The sequence below is a fragment of the Pectinophora gossypiella genome, chromosome Z (genome assembly GCF_024362695.1).
Source record: "Pectinophora gossypiella chromosome Z, ilPecGoss1.1, whole genome shotgun sequence".
NCBI classification, from domain to species: Eukaryota; Metazoa; Arthropoda; class Insecta; order Lepidoptera; family Gelechiidae; genus Pectinophora; species Pectinophora gossypiella.
The window spans coordinates 9,012,812-9,035,492 of NC_065433.1; the positions used below are offsets into that span (position 1 = coordinate 9,012,812).

At 39.0% G+C, this 22,681-nt stretch overlaps 1 protein-coding gene across 1 annotated transcript in view; it reads left to right on the forward strand.

Annotated features, from left to right (window-relative positions):
* LOC126380262 (epithelial discoidin domain-containing receptor 1-like) overlaps positions 1 to 20,412 on the forward strand; it is a 70,892-nt gene extending 50,480 nt beyond the window's left edge. Inside the window, exons 11-17 of the mRNA XM_050029542.1 lie at positions 1,469 to 1,636; positions 14,806 to 14,924; positions 15,329 to 15,487; positions 16,247 to 16,339; positions 17,710 to 17,851; positions 18,151 to 18,255; positions 18,782 to 20,412. Of these exons, the coding sequence (XP_049885499.1) occupies positions 1,469 to 1,636; positions 14,806 to 14,924; positions 15,329 to 15,487; positions 16,247 to 16,339; positions 17,710 to 17,851; positions 18,151 to 18,255; positions 18,782 to 18,991 (996 nt within the window). The 3' untranslated portion in view covers positions 18,992 to 20,412. The remainder of the gene's footprint in view (positions 1 to 1,468; positions 1,637 to 14,805; positions 14,925 to 15,328; positions 15,488 to 16,246; positions 16,340 to 17,709; positions 17,852 to 18,150; positions 18,256 to 18,781) is intronic.
* The last annotated feature ends 2,269 nt before the right edge of the window (positions 20,413 to 22,681 follow it).

Genomic DNA, 22,681 nt, shown 5'->3' on the forward strand with positions numbered 1-22,681 from the left:
ACGGGACGAAACATCGCACTTATTATTAAATTTTTCATTACTTACTTATTAAAATTCATAAATAAGCTTAATAGAAAATAGAAAACTTTTTTGTCACCTTTAGATCTGTCTTTAATTAGTAATCAGAGTTTCATAATTTATCTTTGACCTAGGAAACTACCCAGTAGACTCGACCATTATAATCGGCGATACGGCTTACCTATCACGATTCACGTTAGACTAACTAACATAAAGCTCGGTGAGGTGTGGGTGCTAAGAAACGTTGCGATGGATGTACCTTTGACTACCCCAATATGGATACAATCGTCGTGAGCTTATGTTGAGGAGCTCGGTGGCAAAGCGGTAAACGCGCTCGGTCTGCGATTGTTGAAGTTAAGCAACTTTCGCAAAGGCCGGTCATAGGATGGGTGACCACAAAAAAAAGTTTTCATCTCGAGCTCCTCCGTGCTTCGGAAGGCACGTTAAGCCGTTGGTCCCGGCTGCATTAGCAGTCATTAATAACCACCAATCCGCACTGGGCCCGCGTGGTGGTTTAAGGCCCGATCTCCCTATCCATCCATAGGGAAGGCCCGTGCCCCAGCAATGGGGGTGCTAATGGGCTGGTGATGATGATGATGATGAGCTTATGTTATATTATTTATTTAATTAATATTAGGAGAGGGAATATATTAATAATATACCTATAATAGTCGTAAAAAAAAAGCAATCCATTGCGCACGTACAAAAAAATGCGTTGTTTGTTATAACGCTGCAACATTACCGCAGCTTGATTTTAATGATGATTATGAATATACACTTTTATTTAACATAACATAACATAACAAATACTTTATTGCACAAACAGGAAAAAACAAAATACAAAACAAAAGAGAAATAGAATTAGTACAATAGGCGCCTTATTGCTAAGTAGCAATCTCTTCCAGGCAACCTTTAAGTATAGGAGATATTGAATATTAAGTCATATAGCGGGATAGTGCAGCATGGGAATACTTTTATTTGTGTTTTAGTGCTGGATAATTTCCAATAATAACAGCAATTTCGATATGGCGCGTGATGTTCATTATGCGATATGATGCCCGCTGTCGATTGAATGGTATATAAATATTATATTTTCAGTATAGAGACGCCAAACCTCACTTATAATTATTAATGTTGCTGTAAGTGTCTACGGTTTATTTTCCTTTTTTGTTTTGAGCTATTTGATTTGCCTCGGACAGCTTTCACTATCTGGCCGGCCGGACACATGGGGAGCGTTAATAGTCGTAAATTAAAACAACATTATAACGTTTTGTAACCTTCAGATATCATAATAGCGTTGATCCAATAATAATTTAGAGGGGGTTCGCCTAACTAATTTGTCTTTTCGACGTGACTTTCGGATGGCATTCACTACTTGGCCGGACCTTACCTAACTAAAAATTAGACCATCAGTAGGTATATAAAAATAATGTTTTTTTTTTGTTGGCAGACGTACCCAGAAGAGCGCGGTTGTCGGCGTGAGCGGCCGCCGCCTGGCTTGTTCACGTGCATCAAGCTTCCAGAGGCGGAGCCCCCAAACGGAGTGGCGCCCCTGCTGGACTTTCCGCGGGGGCGCATGCGACCAATCACCTTCCTTGGAGAGGGCCCACATGGCACTGTACGTACAACTTTTACAGCCGCGTTATTCTTCACTCGCAATATAAGAAGTACATTACAGTCACCACCATTTTTTATTTTTGATATGTACTTAAACAATGTACAAAGAGTAAGCCGTAGCTACCTATTAGGAAGGAGACAACAAATAACAAGGGTTTCTAATTCAATAGCTGTAACTTCTGTAACGACTTTCTTGATTGTTCAAGCCTAGTTCAAACCTTTCTAATCGAATTAAGTATTAAAACGTACGTTCCATCAAGTTCCATGCATAGTGAAGAACGAAAAGAAAATCTTAGACTACGTGGATATTACATACAAGAGTAACTGAGTTACACAGATTGTGACCAACCCACTTATACGTACAACCTGTGACAGTACGGCCTCTAAGAGCGCGGGCTACCGAGCATGGTTAAGCACTGCAAACTTATTTTCTAAAGACTAGGTTGAGATTATAGTCGTGAGTTTTAAGATTTAAACATAGACATAATATAGCTATGTAAAAAGTGCAAAATTTAATGATTAGGCAATTTTTGTTTACAATTTAGCAATATTTAATCCCAGAATTGGGACCGGAAGCGTTCGACTAGAGAATCTTCTTCTAAAGTACCTTTCTTTGGGGATTCTTTAGGCTCGGGGGGGTTTGCGCCAACCGACTTTGGCAGGCCGGGTATCCCGGGCACGCTTTGCTTAGCTTCTCCGACTATTTTCTGTAGCGTGTTTCCTGAAGGCTTGATGACTGTGCTAGGAGCGGGCTGCTCAGGCTTCCTCGCCGACTCGCTTAGTGACGCGATATCGTCGTCAGTCAAAATACCGTCCGGGTTTGACTTGTGCAGCGTCTTACGCATTTCTTCATCGTCCCTTCTCTTTATCTCTTCATTCTCTTTGTTAACTGGATTTTGAAACAAATGTTGACTATGTTATGCTACGAAATAAAGTTATTAACCTCCCATATTGTATTAGGGTCGGATAATTTCATCATCCATAACAGCCTCCGTGGTCTAGTGGTTAGAGCGTTAGGCTCACGATCTGGAGGTCCGGGTTCGATTCCCGATGGGGACTTTGTCGAAATCACTTTGTGAGACTGTCCTTTGTTTGGTAAGGACTTTTCAGGCTTGAATCATCTGATTGTCCGTAAAAGTAAGATGATTCCGCGCTTCGGAGGGCACGTTAAGCCGTTGGTCCCGGCTATTAGCCGTAAAAAACACCTCCACCAACCCGCAGTGGAGCAGCGTGGTGGGGTATGCTCCATACCCCCTCCGGTTGATTGAGGGGAGGCCTGTGCCCAGCAGTGGGACGTATATAGGCAGTTTATGAATTTCATCATCCACCCGTAGAGAAGCAAATTAGCAATAAGTCTGTGCTGAATGAATAATTCGTAGCCCTAGTAATTTTAGGGACGAAAAGCTTATACCCTTCCTCTTCGAACAGATTATTAAAAAGACCATTGCCCAATATAGTGCTGGTACTTTTCTGTGCCAGGAGAGGTATTGTAGAGGAAGGGTCTAACCCATAATAATATTTACTTACTTTAAGTTGTTTTTTCTACATTTAAACATTAATAACTTCAACTCTTACCATCAAGAAAGTTGTTATCGTTGGACATTCTGTTAGATATATTTTCCTTTATGTTTTTAAAAGTTTTTGTCCACTTATCCATATCACTTTTAGATTTTAGTTTTTAGATTCTTTTTACGTCCTAATATCTAGCCGAAACATGATTTTGCATCCCATACTGGCAAAATATTTTTCTAACTGTCAAGCAAGTCACATTTACATTTTCTGCTGAGGAAAAAAAATGTATAACACAGAGACTTCTTGACAGAGTTATAATAACTACATTTATGATTCCTTTATGCATAGAGCAACATGGACCTTCTTGCCTTTATGAGACTTTCATCCGTGAAAGAAATCCTAGAATTATTTTTTCTACAAATAAGCTAAGTATTTGTTTCCTCTCAACGAAATAAATATTTGGTCTTCAACATGCTATTCTTTTCATAAATAAGCAATACACAATTTATAATTAATCACTTTGGTACGGTCCCCGTTCATTAATCGTACAATGGCTTTAGCTAATCTGGCCAACAGCTGTGCTCTACTAATTTACGAATGAAACTCAAATTTACAAGTATAAATAGTATAGAAAGTAGGTTTGTTACCTGTAACAATTACTAGTTTGAGTTCAGCCAAATTACTCGTTCATGATCGATCTCGCTAAATATATTTTAATTGCCTAAAACTTGGCTAAGCATTAATAGCTGTTAAAGTCAAGGTTTCAAAGTTTAAGCCATTTCTTATGCGAGTTTCATTTTATCGACTGATGATAACGTACCTTTACATTGATTAAACAAGTCAGATAGTCGTTTTTCTATGTTGACAAACCTACTGTCCCTAGTTAGTTTGATTATGTTTTAACTAATGTTATACTATGCATAGTTGTTAGTGATCTATTAAATAAATCAGTAAATAACCAATTTCTTCATCACGTTACGCAGCGTGGAAAGTTTTACACTCTTTTTTTTATTTTATCGTAAAATAAAATCTTCTACTTGTTATTGGAGCATTACTATAGCTAGCAGGCCCTTTTCAAACTCAAAAATATCTTTATTAAGTGGGTAAACACTTTAAAAAAATCTTTCAATTTATTTTTGCGAACATCTCATCCTATAACTACTGCAGCTTCTCAACCTGTATAGTCGAGGGCCATAGATGCAAGAAAAAACCCAACACAGAGCCTTAGTATTTCTTAAAAAATGTGGTATTACTATTCCAGTAATTAGCTGTCTATATCTCTATACTCAAATATCATGCTGTAGATGGCGGGGCACCCCGCATTTCCAGCAAAAACGCCTCGCTCAATCCGACTGTAAATAGAACGTCCCACCAGATATTAGCGCTAAACACTTTCAGTCCGTTCCGGCGTGAACGGTACGTGATTTTATTTTCCCTTCAAAACAATTTAATCACAATTTACACAGCCAAAATAAACATGAGTATTTTCCATCATAATTTATCCAGGTAGAAAAATAATAAAGGCCGACGGATAAGGGGCTAGAAAGTTTTATGTTGAAGGGAATACGTTCGAAAATGGCGCGGGTGTTGTTTCGCCGTGCCTAAAACGAAAAGAGAGGATGTGAGGGTTGCGGCTCACTAATTCATTGTGTTTGAACATCCTTAATGAAAATACAACAGCAGTACGTGCTATTGTTTGCCCAGCTTCCGCCAGGGCAGCCAGTAGCCGGGGAAGGTCACCGCCGATACCTACCTCACACAATATTGACAAACGAAATCATTTAATGAAAACTAATGGAAACACCGTCCGTACCCGGCAGCATATTATCACTTTAGGTACTTAGCCTGTGCCACTTCTAATTGTACCTATTTATATTCGACCTGAAACTAAACAGAAATGCGAGGGTACTAAACAGCCTCCGTTCTTTAGTGGTTAGGGACGTCCGAAATCAATTATCGATGGAGACATTTTCGAAATTAATTTGTGAGAATATCGATTGCTTGGTAAGGACATTGCAAGTTGAATGAGCTGAGAGTTGGGAGCTGAGAAGAAAATAATTCCGTACTTCGGAAGGCACGTCCCGACTAGTAACCGTAAGAAAATGGAACAGTGTGGTGGAGAATGCTCTATAGTCCCTCCGGTTGGTTAAGGGGAAGTCTGTGTCCAGAATTGGGACGTGTTTATGGTACTTATGTGATTTCTCTGTGAGTGAACGCGTCGAGAGAGCATACCAACACTACTCAAACATTACACATTGTTTTGAGTTTGGTGCGAGTTCAGATGGTTCCGAACATTCCGATATAAAATACATAAACAAGCGGCAAAGAAAGAGGGTAGGCAGATATGTCTGCCCGTAGAAAATTATGGATCTACCTACTCCACTCCAATCTCATCAGTTATCCCGTGATCATGGCACTTGCAACAGTGTTGAAATATCGGGAGTCTCATATCCCTATTTTAAACGCGGTAAGAACCCGTTATTAAACGAACCCGCTAATTACTCAAACATTGTCAAAAATTTCCATACCGTAAAGTCCCCGGTACCTTAACATTTTTCTGTTTTTTTCATTTTTCTGAATTCCAAATCCACAAGTATTATAAGGTACCTCGTACTCATTTTATATCATAATAATGAACAACATAAGTACAGAAAGGTTTTCACTTTTGTCCGGCCAAGTAGTTAATGTCATATGCGGCAAACTTACAATAAGTAAAAAAAAGTTTTTATCTATGCGTAAAACCACTTTAAACTGAGCTCACGTCCCAGGCATGTCTACGTGATCAAGAGCTCAACTGCCTTTGGCATGTGTAATCAATACTCCCTGTTCGTAAAATAGTTTAGGTATTCAACGCGAACAAAGCAAGGCCAACGAAAGATCAAGCAGCATACTTGCAAGTGTTCAGTTCTCCTTTTTGATTAGGGCTTCCTCTATTCTCCAAACGACCTAATAACAATTTCCGACAGTTTTCCGGTGGATACATCAATAAATACACGCCCGTAATCCCTAATAGGGATGGCAGAGTCCAAGTACCTAAGTAATCAGAAGACAACGATGAATTTGATGAACCGAATGGCGTTAGGTGATCAGGGGGATTAAATGGCCACATCGAAGCAATTCATCTAAGCAAGCAATATTGCTATATGACATTTGTTTGCATTGCGCACTTACCTTTACATGTCAAATTGCAATATTGCTTTCTTAGATGAATTGCAGTTGTTGTGTTGCAATTGTTAGAAATTAATGACACAATCCCTTTGTCGGTTTTTAAGGCATCCAGTAGAACGTGTTTTGATTTTGAATGGCTCCTAACCTCGAACAGGAGTATTCGCGACGTATAGACAAATATAATGCAGCTATATATCTCAGCATTAGAGTGCAGTCAAGCGTCATTCTAATGCACTAGTTAAGCTGCCAAAGCACCAAAATACATGCATCATTAGCCGTGCGATCTGCTGTCAAATTATTAATTCGCACATCACAATCAATATCAAAGGCTATTTGTATCAAAACAATGCTAATGGTGCTGATTCCTGTACAACACCATCTATTTTTTTTTTAAGTTATACCTGTCATTTTCTTATCCGCTGAAAAAGAAAGGGACGGGTAATCGACAGGCATAAAATTTATGGAACACACGTCAATTTTAGGCATAAATTAAAAAAAAACCTTTCCAAAATCTTATGTTAGTAGACGGCACACCTTAAATGAGTTGCATATGAGCGAGATGTTTATTTTACTAGCCCGGATTATTAATTCATTTTAAAATTAACAGTTGTCAATCAAATTCAAATTCATTTATTCGTCAACATAGGTATATATATAATATATAATATATATAGGTAAAAGGGTTGTTACAATATAATATATGTCGCACGATGTCGCACCTTTCGGTATACGAATTTAAATCATCCGGCCCTTTCCTTTTACGCGGAGAAGAAAATGACACGTGTAACTTTAAATAAAATTAGAATGTGTCTGAAGGAATACGATGAATATACCAATACATATTCATCGTGTGATTGTTAAAGGAAGGGAAAAATATATAAGTTGTCTAAGCAGTTCGCTTAATACAGCGTAAGGAAAGCGCACAGTTCGTCAAAAGACAAAATGCAACCACTTTTGATTTTGACATCCTAATGATAGGTATTCCATTGACTTGTGCGACGAGCTTAAGCAGCAACACATTAAATTCGTTTTCGTTTCTAGCCGAATTGGACACAAAAAATAACACGGTAATTAGATACCTTTAAAACTCCGAACAACTCCGCCTGACCAACAAAAAGCGACATTAACTACCTTAATTCCACCTGCAAACGTAACAAATTAAAGACTTAATTCCAATGGGGGCCCGATTTCCTCACGTAAGAGATTTTAATATAAAAATCGGAGGCCATTTAGGGCGGTTTATCGATTTCTATCGTCAAAATTGAAGTTGCCAAAGGGGGCGATTAAGCCGTTCGGCAGCCGCCCCCTGTCGCCGCAGCGCCTGTAATTGCCGCCCTGGTACACGGCGTCCAAACCAATATATTGACGTTTCAATAACTACCGCCACATTTAACATGTGTATAGGGCCGATAGGGCTTAACGTGCTGTGAAAGTCTGTATAACGCTTTTACCGTAAAGTGCATTGATGTTTAAAACTGTTACTATATATATTTAATATTGGCAAGTGCTTATTAGTACATATTTTACACCGAATTATTTTCTATTATGACTTTTGAGTGTTCTTCATAACCAAAACACATAATCAAATCAGGGATATGACGTGGTAAGAACCCAGTATTATGTGTTTTACTTATAATTAGTTAAATAAATGGATAATTTACTTATAATAGAAGATATGTTTTAAAATGCACAGAGGAGCCTCAAATACTTCCTATTAATTATACTTTCTACGATCCTGGACACAGGTACTTGGACGGCCTCCGTTATCCAGTGGTTGAGCGTTGGGCTCACGATCCGGAGGTCCTGGTTTCGAATCCCGGTGGGGACATATCACAAAAATCACTTTGTAATCCCTAGTTTGGTTATGACATTACAGGCTGATCACGTGATTGTCCAAAAGTAAGACGATCCGTGCTTCGGAAGTCACGTTAAGCCGTTGGTCCCGGTTACTATTTACTGATATAAGTAGTCGTTACATGAGTCATGCCAGGGGCCTTTGAGGGTTGATGAGGTTGGTACTCCACCTCACAAACCATACGATAGAAGAAGATAGTTCCTACGATCCTGGACATAGGTACTTAGATGTTCTAACCGACTGTTAGTGGGCACCTACTAGCCAGAGGGCTCTTATTATAAGATGCCGCGGGAGCATAGTCGGTGGGGCCGTAATATGCACAAAACGAAATGTTTACTATTTAAATGTTGACATTCACTGCGTCTTTGGTATCAACCACAACTAGCGCTTGTGTTACTACGCAATGAAGGGCGGATAAATCGATGTAGCGGTCCAGTCAGTAATGTCTTGGTCCGACCGCTTCACACGCCGACGTGAGTTAACAGGCGATATACGGACTTGTGTTAATTTTATGCTTATATGTCCCTCGTTTCTATGGTCTGTGGTACTAGCCATTTTAGCCAAGTAAACGTAACATTGTTTTAAGTTTACGCGGTTATTATCATATTTAAAACACATAATAACGGGTTCTTACCGCGTTTAAAGTAGGATTGAGACTCCCGATATTTCGACACTGTTGTCATCCCGTGATCATGGCACTTGCAACAGTGTCGAAATATCGGGAGTCTCATATTCCTAGTTTAAACGCGGTAAGAACCCGTTATTATGTGTTTTAATTAAGTAAACATAACGTGCACCAATGTAAGAGTCAATTTTCTTCACTACAGTAGTAATTCCAAGCCTTCGCACCAGCCGAGACGAAGCTTTGGCAATCGCCAAATAGTTACGAAGTATTCACGAGAAAGCAATTTTGTAGTAGTACAATGTAGGACAATTTAGTACGTCATAGTATGTAGTAGAGCGGTCAGAGAACGGAATGACCCTCGGTCTAGCTTATTGTACTCTAGAACCGTGAGATTAAATGGCCACATAGTCGCTTAGCTTTGTCCTGTGTATGACTAAACTACTGACAACAATCTAGATACAAGATAGTGTTTGTCCTTGTCTAGGTAATCGTATTGTCTATTTAGTATATATAAGTAGCAGATGCCTGTGCTCATACCACAACGGCACAACGTTGCCAGTAGACATAGATAATACAAATACAAGAACGATCGTCGAGGTCTAGTGGTTAGAACGTTCGGCTCTTGATGGGCCCGAGTTCGATTCCGGTGAAGCCTTATCACAAATATCTTTGTGGTCTCTAGTTTGGTTAGGGCATTGCAGGCTTCTTCTTCTTATCGTGTGGGTTGTTAGATGGAATACCAGCCTCATTATATATTATGATTGAGCCGCCAAAGGCCCCTGACATGGCTCATGTAACGATTACTCACTTACATCAGTAAATAGTGTGACCAACGGCTTAACGTGCCTTCCGAAGCACGGATCATCTTACTTTCGGACAATCAGGTGATCAGCCTGTAATGCCCTAACCAAACTAGGGTGAACCAAACTAGTAATCACAAAGTGATTACTTTAAAATTACTAAGAATATACTTAAACTAAAGTTATAATATGTATTTACTTAACTAATAATATTAACAATATTGAATATAGGTACCGCGTGCGATAATCGGGCCGGCTGCAAACCTGTTTGGTACAAGCTGCTCACACTCACACAAATAATACATAAAACAATTGAGCACCCGTGACATTCTATAGTTATTAATTAAAATTGCTACATCCCCAATACGTAACGTGGATATTGAAAATAAAAACATCCCCTCCGAAAACATGACGGCTCCCCAAGTCTAGGGGACCTAAACAAAAGTGACCTACGCGTCTCTACCTAGGGTATATAGTAAACTTCCTATCGACCCGCCCCTTCTGAAATTGATGTGTGTGATACAGGGTCCATCAATTCCTCGTCTCCCTCGATTAATAACGGTAAATAATACAAATCATTATCGCCTCGCCACACTGCCAGTGTAATCACCGAAGATATTAAACATCTATTAATATGTGCCTTTGTTATTCTGGCTTGGTCCGTATCTAATGACTTGGTAAATGAAAACCAACTATGCCATATCTTATCGGTTAGGAAAACTACCACAGCTTGAAGCCAATATGTTTTAATACACACAGGGTGTTAGTGACATCGTAACGAATACTGAGGGGCATGATTCAGACCATGATTCAGAGTTAGTATCAAGTGGAATTTTCCATCGCAAATTCATGCATTTTTGTTTTATTAATTATTTTCAATTCTATACATTTGCGATGGAAAATTCCATCAGATATCAACTCAGAATAATAAACTGAATCATCCCCCTCAGTATTTGTTACGATGGCACTTACATCCTGTACAAGTACATAATATAATATTTAAGTAGTCAATACAAATAGAAATCGTAACAAATACTGGGGTATACTATACATCTCTGCCTACCCCTTCGAGGTTAGAGGAATGATGTCATGTTTATAAATTAGTGATCTCATTGACAGTCACTGACATAATCTGGTCTTCTAAACATTTATAATATTCCTTCATTAGGTGTTTCTCAAAGTCAAGTAAGAAAATTCTTATCTGGCCTATTTCATTCCAATGCCGGGCAAAGGCCTCCGCTTGAGTCTTCCACTCTTCTCGACTATGCGCCGTCTCTGGCCAATCCGCCCACACCATCTTTTACGGATTTTGCAAGAGTTCCGTATGAAAATAGAAATCGCGTTATAAAAACGAAAAAAAGAAAAGAACAACGCGAAAGAACTCGAGTACTAGTTGTATTCTGCGGTAGTAACAAACTAGAGCGACCAGCTCACCCTGTTCCTCGACGAGGCATGTCGTCGCCCGCTCTGGAGGGTGCCATACAGCGCTGGTCCACAAAAATGCTCATAAAAATTGATTACTGGCCGTAGCAAGAAAATGCAATCTGCTCACATCGCCTCGCCACCCCGCCGACTAGGGGGCAGTCGCCTTAATAGCAAGGGTCGCTTATTTTATATTTTTTATTATATTTACGATGCACTCAATGTGCGGAACTCTAACTAATATTAAACACGGAACTGCTCCCAACTATAAATTAGGTTCCACGTTTTAATGATCTTTTCGAACTCGAAGCATAACCGTTAAAAGTTTATCGAGTTTTTTGAATTAGTGACTCGGGATTGATAGTTCTTATTGTTTTATGCTCGTTTAACAAGCGTAATTTGCACAGAACTTTCCAGGTTTCTACGCCACTGTTCTATCTCTATTACTACTTATTATGCGGATATGTTACACTAGTTTCGCTGTTAAGTTTACTATTTTTTTTCTCTACTGTCTATTACTATCATTAGCACCCTTATTTAAAGAGAATAGTGATAGTCTGATAGTTACGCACTTACGTAACTGTTAAATTGCTATTCAATTTAACGCAATTTTATTAGGTGAAAGAAAACGCGGCCAAAATATTTTTAAACTTGAAAAATCACCTCGCTATAGGTACGCCCCTCTACACCCTGTTGAAAGGAAAATGCAAAAAAGTAGAAGGGGAGATAGAACACTTCACCTTTTCCGTTAATGGATATTAAAAAAATAATTAAGGTCTATGCAGTGAAAGAGACGGTATTCATGTTTAATTCTAATGACAGTCTTTTTTCTTTTTTACTGTAGATACAAAAGCGATATAATAGGTACACCAGGGTGGTGGCAATTTTAAAGCAGAATGATTCGTTATTATTTGTTAGAGGGTGTGTGATTGGACGCTTAGAGCAACGGAAAAGTTTGTACGTACAGTATAGAAGTGTTCAAAATCGATGATTTAGTTTTAGACAGGCAATCTGGCTGGTAAAGGACCTAACGATACATTCTCAGCTTCCATATAGGTCACCGAACTCCGGGACACCAAAAACTATTGGTAATGTCGGATGTAAGTCGGAAGCTACCTTCTGCAACACAGTTGGCTACTATCCAAGTTGGATCCTTCCTCATTGAAACAACGAGTTGGAGTATGCACCTCATACCCCCGTTCCATAATGTAATTTATTTACGAATATTCTAATTTCATTCAGGTTCAATAAAATCCAACTTTAATGTGTACTAAAGAACGAAACGACGCCGCCGTGTCGTCACATAAAATTTATAGCGATAACGTCCACGGTCTTTTGTACTTGAAACGTTGCTCCATGTCCTAACCTCAAGTCCCTTCCGATCGTTTTTCACACTGCCCCTTTTAATAGCTCTCGTAACCCAAATGAAATAAGGTACATTTATTTTATTTCTACACCCCTCTAAAACTCTCTCAAGAAACAATTGTACTTGACCTAATCTAAACATGGTTTTCCGCAAAAATTGGGGGACTCAGTGTGATTGCCCTGTTCGTCTTGTTTGCTGTCACTTGAAGAAGAAAGCCCCTCGCCGCTAATGCTCTTTGTGGATCTTTACCATTCATAATCTAAATTGCACACATTTTTTGTGACCCCCAAAATAAACACCCAGAGCGTGTCCAATTTTGAAAAACGTATTTTATAATGAAGTCAAAAAGAAAATTAGTAAGTAGACAGTGGAAAATTAAAATTACCGTCGCAATTTTTAAAATCTCATTAAACCAACTTTCCTAATAATTTATTGTAAGTAAATTATTTATTAGTTTATGGATTAATAAAACTTAACTAAACACTAAAGAAAAGTCAATAACCGTCGAAACAAATTAATATTCATAAAATATTGCATTTAATCGAAGTTTGAACAAATCTACAATACAAACTTTGCTATCAAATGAAGTCTCCCACGCTCGCAGTAATGGACGATTCTCATTTAAGATATGGAATTTGAAGTAACAGAAAAGTATATTAATCTGAGTTATTTCAGTTGATGAAATAATAACATTAGTCGCGGCGTGCACTGGCTTCTTGTTTACTGGTTTTGCGACACCTGAACAAACAGATATTTAATTCTATTAGCCGGCCTGGCACTACCAATTCCAACTTACTTTTGTTGCATCATGCCCCGATACTTTATTAGGAATCCTCCGCCTAGTAGCGCCATCTGTTGGGATTTAAAGCTTAAGAGTTCTTGGTACAATGCGTTTTTCGAATAGATAAAGCGGGTAAATATACATACGTAAGCTTACACCCAAAATCCCTAATCGGATGGGCAGAGTATCAAGTAACCAATGATAACTTGCAGCCATGTTGATAGGATGTCCTAAGATGGATATGATAAACCTTGTAGTAATAAAGGATTAGCCCATAACAATCGTCCATCATGTTAGAGAGGACACAATCCCTCTGTCTTTACTATATGCCTGGGTAGAAAAGCAGCTGAACCCATTCTGCTTTGTATTCTGTTCTAACAGCATAGAATATAAGAAAATATTTTTATCCGACTGTGGCGAAGCAAAAAGGAAGCTTATTAAATACCTAATTAACGTAATTACAAGTAACATACGCCTTACCTAATCTTTCTATAAAACCAAATTATAAATATCAATACTTACATATGGGAGAAGGTGTCTTATTGACACTGTTCCATAACAAATCGTCAGCTTTCAGTTTTTTTTTCACTTATAGGTAGGCATAAACTGTATCAAAATGAGAGTGCTTCACACACTCTCCCTCCGATACCCTTCGCATGCAAACACCTAACCCATTTACCGGTAGCTCTTAGTGTAACCTTCCTTAAAACAGTCATCGAATCACAGGGCCCGCGCGGGCTCGATGTGAGCTGAATCATAACAAAGGCATTCTTTTATCTTGGCCCCTTCCCAGTATTAAGTTACTTAGGGATGAAAAGATAAAAAGCGAGCGGGTACGCGATTGTGAATATTTCATACCAACTTTTGTATGGACTTACTTTGTAAAAGGTATTTTTCTGTAAAATTTATGTTTCATCAATTGAGCCTGGAATTGTTTTACTTTTAGATGTAAGTCAAAGTTAAATTACTTAAGTTTATTTGAAAACTTTACTTCCGATATAGTTGGGATATTATAACAGCATGATCTTTTGGACTTTATGGACGAAAAAAACGTTGTTGAGCTCGGCTGCCCTTGTAGTAAAACATGATTGATATTGCCATCAATATGCAAACTATGTCTGTAAAGGGGCATACAACCTTTTCTACAAAGAGTGTGCTTTTTCTAAGGCCTGTAAATCCACTAGGCGCGAAGCCATTTTCCACGCTCGGTAAACTTAGAAACTGGGGCAAAGTAGGCTTTTGCGAAATATACAGGAAATTCTCCGCTCTCCCTCACTATATTACGTGCTTAAGAACTATTTCCTTGAAAAGTTCCCACGTGCTGTGGAATAAAAATGTAAATTCATAATATCCTCTTTAATGCGGTAGGTAGGTCTAAACTGTTTAAACTTTAAAAGTAATAGTTGTGTTTTTACTTTTAGGATAATATTTAACCATCACAATGTACTTCATATTATGTGCATTTTACACGGCTTTAAAAGTAAGAACCTGCGGAGTAATTGCACGTTGCACGAGTTCTTACTCATTTCAAGTATGGCAGCAGGTTGTTTTATTGATGACAATGTAATAAGCATACAGGTGTAACTATGTGTGGATACGTACCTATGTAAATCTGAAATAATATATATATATATATTGCAGCTCCAAATCTGCGAGACGGACGGAATCGAAGAGCTGAGCGACGAGGAGTCTCCGAATGGCGACCGCAGACGGCTTGTTGTTGTGAAGACGCTGTGGCGCGGCTGCCATAACGATATCCGGTTCGTATCTTAACTATAACTATACCAGCAGGTACACCAACGTAGCCCGACATATGCCTATCGCCAGCTTCAAGGGCTTCAACCAAGATACTGTAGTAGCCGTATGTTTATCCACGTAAACGGCATTAGTTCCTTCTATTGATTAAAACCGCAGTAAAGCTGTCGCGCCGCGCGCGATGGCGCATCCCTTGTATAGTATAATTCAGCAATCCAATGATCTTTACTTGTTTTTCGATTCTTTTTCATAGTCTTCGAAGTTAGTTACTTACTTCATTTTTTTATTAACTGTCTGATAACAGTACCTACTGCCAAATAAGTTCCGAATGAAAGGGATGTACTGAAAACAGGCCCCATTATCTCAGATCAGAGACCTCGTGCTAATAATTCGGCGTTATGGTTAACAGGGCAGCATTTGCCCGCGAAGCCACGTGGGGCGCCGGTCTAAAACACCCCCAGCTCGCAAGGGTGCTTGGGTTGAGTCTGCTGGAGCCTCCGTGCGCCGCCCTGGACCGCGGGGACGCTGCACCACTGCCTACGATCTTGAGACTGGACAGGAAGTTGAAGTAAAATACCTGATTTTTTTTAATGTTCCTCTTTCGTGTCGATGACAAGTCGAACAACGTGATTTATAATTTAATTTATTATGATTTATAATATTGCCCATTATAATATTGCCATTTATAATATTGCCCATATTGGGCTGCAATAACACGGGAAGAAGCGTTCATCAAGACCTCCCGCGTGCAAGTTTCAGGGCACAGTGGGCATACGATTAGGTGGGACATGGTCTGCGGAGCTGCTCCACACTCACACTGAAGGTTCTCTCCATCTATGAAACCCCACCTGGACAGGATTTTTTAATGTTAACTGCACACACACCTGCCCACAATGTCCTTTCAAAAAGTGTGTAACTATTTATTTTGCGATGAGCTGATGACCTACTCACCGTACAGTTCATCATAATTATCTATCTTGTGTATTGTTGGTGACAATAGAATGCTGCTTCAGAATCTGTGCTGAATGGGATAAAAAACATAGAACGCTTTCAGCTGTTTATCCTACCGAGCGTATCGCTAAAATCGAATGAGGGAATATAATTATCCATTCCAAGATGATGGACTATTACTGTATTTCCCCGAATGTTCTAAACAGTTCAACAATACAATACTGATTCGTTTAAAAAAGAACTTCTAAGTAAGTAAGTGTCTTTCGCTTCGATGCTCCGCCTCTTTTGCTAACGAAGCGATATGTAGCAAGTACCTACCTGCGCTAGTGATACCTATCATCACGCTCCAAATAGTAACATAATCCAATTGTTTCAGCTATTCGAGTTTGATTCACATATGTTGCCAAATAGCCGCCGGCATGAAGTATCTGGAGTCTTTCGAGCTAGTTCATCGGGATCTCGCCGCTCGGTACGTACATCATACACAGCTTAATATCATCCACTGTCAGGGACAGGTCTCCTCAATCAACCAGGGGGGTATGGAGTTCCACGCAGACTGGTAGGTTTTGGGGCATATCCGTTCACCAGATTTGTCAAGCCGCCCAAAGGCCGCCGAATACGGAGGTATCAATGAAACCGGAATTACTTACGTGCCCTCCGTTGGACAGAGGAACTCAACATGAGAGCTACTAAAATGTCACCCATCCTGTGATTGACCTTCCTAACTTAGACCCAGGACTTCGCGTTACCCCAGTGAAACAAAAATTTTAACCAGAGGAAAGTGTCCGAAATCTCTGAAATCTGAATATATTTATGTAAATCGGTAAAAGAAAGAAAGAAACAAAACCTCCTACCTATCTTATCCTCTGGACATCCGTTTGTGAAACTATTGATGATCTTTAATAAGTAGATGTAGAGCATCTTACCAAGGATGGGGCTGAATTAAAAAAAGAAATCAAAACACTTGAATCTTGCTTATAATATTTCCGTTCCGCCTGTACATTTTTCTCGGTCAAAAAGTAAATATACAAATAATAGGTATTAACGTGAGGTTTACGAGCGAATAGAGGGCTTTGTGTTCTTGTGTATAGAGATTACTAAGAGCTAATCCCACGATATGGCAGTAACTAGTAGCCAGGGCGAACCACACAGTTATGTTTAAGGCCTTTTTCAATCCGACCGGATTATACAGGCGACACGAGCGGATAAAACAAAGATCTTTTGATGAAACATTGACCTTTTTATGTCTCGAGTTTATATCGGAATATTGACAAGCTCTGAACACATTAAGTAATTAGGTAGTCGATTGGAATTGTCACAGGTAATAAGTTATCAGTAACTTTTTACCACAGGTAATAAGTTATCAGTAACTTTTTACCACAGGTAATAAGTTATCAGTAACTTTTTACCACAGGTAATAAGTTATCAGTAACTTTTTACCACAGGTAATAAGTTATCAGTAACTTTTTACGTACGTTATTCACTCGCCGTGCTGTACTACCTAAGTTCCGTTCCGTAATGTTGGATTTCGTTCTAAGGAGTAGATATACCTACTCCCCCAAAAAACTACCTTCCTACTTAGAACCCCTAATTCTACAATTCATGATGTTAATGTTGGTATGAATTATAGATTTAAGGGTTCTATAACTTTTCGCAGAAAAAATAGTTCATGCGACGAATGTACCACTGACTACCCTGATGAATAATATAGTGTGAACTTTATTTATTAAATACAAACATTATCATGACAGGCACTTAATGCTGTTTGCTGCTAACTTATGTTGTTTGGTCAAAAAATATGTAGTAAATAGTAAAATGACTTATATTCTTTAATTGCAGCAACGTAACAGTGAGCGAAGATCTGAATGTTAAAGTGTCTGACTACGCCATGTTCTGCGAGGAGTTTGTGGGTGACTACCACATGACGGGAGACGGCTCCCGGATACCACTCCGCTGGATGGCCTGGGAGAGCCTGCTCATGGTAAGGGTTCATATACTATCTTCTATCATCTCTTGTAATGTATACTTGTATACCCTCATTGATGTAAAAGATGTGTTGCTGTTGCAGTTTCTCGTCATTTCTTTTCCTCAGCCATAACACCTTGCGAAATGACTGTTACATTGACCTTCAACAAGTTTATCCATGATAATTACGTTGAATAAATGATTCTGATTTCTGATTTCTCTCAGGGAAGTAACACTGTTTACTTTCCTCCCTTCCTTCCCTCACATACCTACAACACAATAGGATGATTTTCTAATTTATTTTTTTTATGCTAGGGAATGTATTCGCCGGCAAGCGACGTGTGGTCATTCGGAGTGACCGTGTGGGAAGTACTCACTTATTGCGTCGCTAAACCATTCGAAGAGATGACCGATGACCAGGTCAGTGAAGGCTTACAATACATCTAAGTATTCCATTTTAATTTCAGCCTTTATTTGGCATCAAATTTACACTTGTTTTGCGTTAATAGATACATAACAACGTAACTCACCAAAGAGCGAACTAGCAGACAAGGCAAGGAAAACTACGAATTCAATTGTCTTTTTTATTTATATTTGAAAATTGATTTATTTATTTATTTATGGATCACTTACAGCTATGCACATTTTAACATTTAGTTAGAACATAATTAAACAAAGTAAGACAGTACTTATGGGTAAGCCTATTACAAGTGAACACAACATTCACCATAAAAAGAAAACAACATCTAGTCTGTTGATACTAACTTCAGCTACAGCTACAGCTAAAATCTCACTATTAATAACACTAATATATGTACTAGTTGGTATTGCACTAGTTGGTACAAAACACAAATAAACTATACTTATTTAACAAATTTTTGATGGAGATAGTGTCTTGTCAGTTTGCTCGTACAGGCTCTCTCTACATGTATTTATTACTGTGCAGGTGGTGGCAAACGCGAGCGAATGGCGTAGCGGCGGGCGAAACGCGCGCGTGCCCGCTGCTCCACCGCCGCGTTGCCGCCGCGAGCTGTACGACCTGATGCACGAGTGCTGGCGCCGCGAGCCGGCCCAGCGCCCGCGCTTCCACGACCTCCACCGCTTCCTCGAGCGCATGACGCACGGCTACAAGCCGCCGCCCGCGCACCGACCATAACAACAACGCCCACGCCTCACATACTACACCGCAGAAGTCCATCATCACTGCGCTAAACAAACGCGACCGACGTAATTTATTTGTGAGGGCAAACAAAACGAAATTTCCTTTTATTATGACCGAAATTTCGCTTCCACTTATTTAGAGTGTGGGTCAAACCAGGCTAAGACATCCTGCTTGTTCGCAGATAAATCTTAACTTACGTAATGTTCGAACAGACTGCATAGTTAATACGATAGACAACGGGCAGTATTAAAACAGTATTAGAAGTTAAAGCACTTTGAATTAGATAATAAGGTAACGTCCTTGACGACTGCTGCTTTGCACGTTCTGTTTACTTGCTAAACTATTTCTCTTTATATGTAGTTTAAGCAACTTCGAATTAGCGTTAGCAAGTGCACAGACAGCTATCCCTGTTAAGGGAGGCAACGATCAAATGATCTCGAAAATATCTCTAAGCCAAACAAATCGCTGGCTATTGATATTTTTCACAACGGAATAGATTTCTGAGTAACAATAAATAATAGGTAGAGGGCCTGTACAGTTTGCAAATTAAGGTAGATAGTCTTGAAATTAGGAGTTGGAATTGTATCGCGACTCAGAAATCTATTTCTGTACAGGATGTCGATGTTACTCTCTGTATTGTGCGGCCCGCCGGCAGTACGGCAGCAGCGTCGGCGTCGTCTACTCCACGCTATTCCTAGCGCCCTTCGCCTAGCGCTCCCACGATCTTCCACTTTCACCGCCTTACGGCAGACCCCTCTAAGTTAAAGGGCACTATTTACATCTACGACAGAAAACACCTTATTGGTTCTCAAGGACAATACACAATAGGGCGTTATTATCAATCTTATTTCTGTCCGTGAATTTAAGTAGTGCTTATTAGTCGGAAAGCTCGCCTAATAGTGTCTTCTCATCATGCGCCTGGTTATCTAGATATTTCGTATGATGACAACTCACTGTATGGCCTCCTTTCAGTCTATAGTATATCCAAAGTCTAACTCCTATTTTTTTAACCTGTTTTAAATGTTAAGGTTGTATACTTCGGGAGGCAAAGAGCCTCCAGGGCGATGTTCGCCCCCTGTGCTTCTTGTTTTCTTCGAACACTCACGGCGGTCCTCACACGGAGCCTTCTCAAAGTCAAGACCGAAGCGAATTTTATGAGAGAAATATTTTAGTTATGTGATTTCGATCGATATTCGATCGTAGCGAAGGGCCAATTTTAACAAGAGGTGATTTTTCTATTTGCTTCGTCGACTTTGCGACGGCGGCGTGCGGGCACCTTGTACTTGTTGAATGAAGCCGAATTATTTAAGTGTAACTCTAGTCTCTGACAGTTGTAGCGATGAGGCCACGTAATAATATGTAATAGTTAGCGGTACAATATACATGAATGTTCTGTGTCACAGTGTATTCGATGTCACTATAATATTGTAAGACCCACACTTCCTTAGACACTCCGCCCCGCTTCATCGGCCATAGTCCCGCACTTCATTGCCATTGAACCCAATCGTAATTGTATGTCTAGTTGTATAATCCTTCACACTTCAGTAATAGCCATGTGAGCCACATTATGTTTAAGTAATAATGTCTTAAATTTCGTATAGGAATCACGAAAACTTACCTGCTACATGTAGAAATGACTAATTTATCATCAGTGCTGGTTCAACCTGTCGGTTCCTACTTCAAGAGGCCCTTACTTTTCAAGCCGCTTTTTTAAATAAGCTAACTATTAATAATCTTACACCGCAGAGTAAGCAACACACTGAGACACTTAATAAGTACTTACATAATTTAGTCTACCGGATCACATCAGGAAGAATTAGTCTCCTCGAAAACAGCTGTGAAACACTAACAAGAAGATTTACAGACCAGTTGATCGGTATTGTAATGAACTGATTTCGAGGAAGAAGTTTCCATGTAGTTACTTCCAGAATCGAAAATCCTGTTCATTTGAACCTCATCAAAGCAGTTACGCTTGACTGCTCAATTGGGTTTTCCTCCAATCCAAAATATGGATAAATCACAAAAAAAAAATTATTACCTAATATTGCTGGTGATTCCAGTATCTAGGCCTTATGTCAAAACTGGAAAGATATGTATCTGATGAAGAGGGTCAACTGCGATCTAAAACACCCTCGATGAACGAACAAAATACCTTGTAAAAAACCTTGAAATATCCAGTCCACCACGCATGACAGGGATACAGGATGGCAGAGAACAAACCTTATTACATAAGATCGGTAGACGACAAACCGACATATGATCAACCAACATCTCTTCTCTCTCTCTCTGGCACCATGGTACACATACGATGGTCAAACAGTTTTATCAGTAATAATAATAAAACGTACCCGTTTACCAGCAAATCAACACTAGAGAAGTTGACAACGAAGACATTCTTTACGTGGTATTTTTTTGTCTCGAGCAACAAAGAACATTTGTGAACGAAACTTCAAACGTCCGGCACTGATTATTATTTAAATATAATGGGCTTCAAGATGAAACGGGGTGCTTGTTGTTCCTTCATGTAACAGTTAAGGTACTATATTTTAATAAATTAATGTCTCCCCTTGGTGTTACCCTGCTGAGCTAGAGACTTGTAGGGAGAGGTGCATGCAGTCTTCACTGATCCTTGTGTACTCGCATATGAGGTAACAAACATTCACCAGTGTCTGAACACTGTGTAAACTATCTGTCCCAGCTATAGGACAAATAGCAAGGCAAATGATGCAGCATTAATGTGTCATAGAATTAAATAATAGATAAGAGAGCATCGCATTAACTGTATTCGGTTCGACGTTAGTTTTATTTCAGGTTGGATGACTTACAGGCGCATTCCCTGTAGCTCACCGACACCGCATTATCGTGATGCTTTGTGTGTTAAGTTAAGGAAGATTATTATTTATATAAATATATATACATATATATGATTATTATTATTACGACTAATACGTGCATTCTCGTAGAAAGCAATACAGACTTAGTTGTGAATATAGTAGAAAATGTATGTTCGAAAGATAAAGATAAATACAGTAATATTTCCCTGATGTCTTGCAGTACTTCAACTGTACATAATTTATGTGTTGTGGCAATTTAGTATATAGTAATTATGTTCATCACGCGGAGCAGTAACTGGCATTTGGAATGAGGTATAATTTAAAGACCATTCTTAAAAGAGAAGGGTTTTCTTTATCGGGAATCTGGCTTACGAACTACTGCAAGATGAGAGGACCCCTCTCCCTAATTGGAAATTGTAGATAAGGTTGCAGTTTGAGAATACTCCTGCAATATCAAAATTGAGTATTGCTGTATTTATCATTGTGTTTACCTTACGGTTAGTTACAGATAAAGGGTGGTATCAATTATCAGGTACTGCTTAGAATGAGCTACTCGTTATAATTTAAAATCAATTACACGTTAAAATAATTTATACCACCCGTGTTATCCAAGTTTGTATCATATTAATATACTTACGTGTAAATTCAAACGGAAACCGAATAGAATTATAAGACTATAGTTATTATTTGATGTTCACTGTTTTAATAATGTGCGCGGTTAAGTTAATTTCAAAATTGTTTAACAGTGTAAATTGTTCATTATCACATCACTAGATTTAGCGAAACTCATAGTCACGGCAGAATACTAATGGAATTAGTTATACGGACAACGTCCTTACTTAAGTGATAC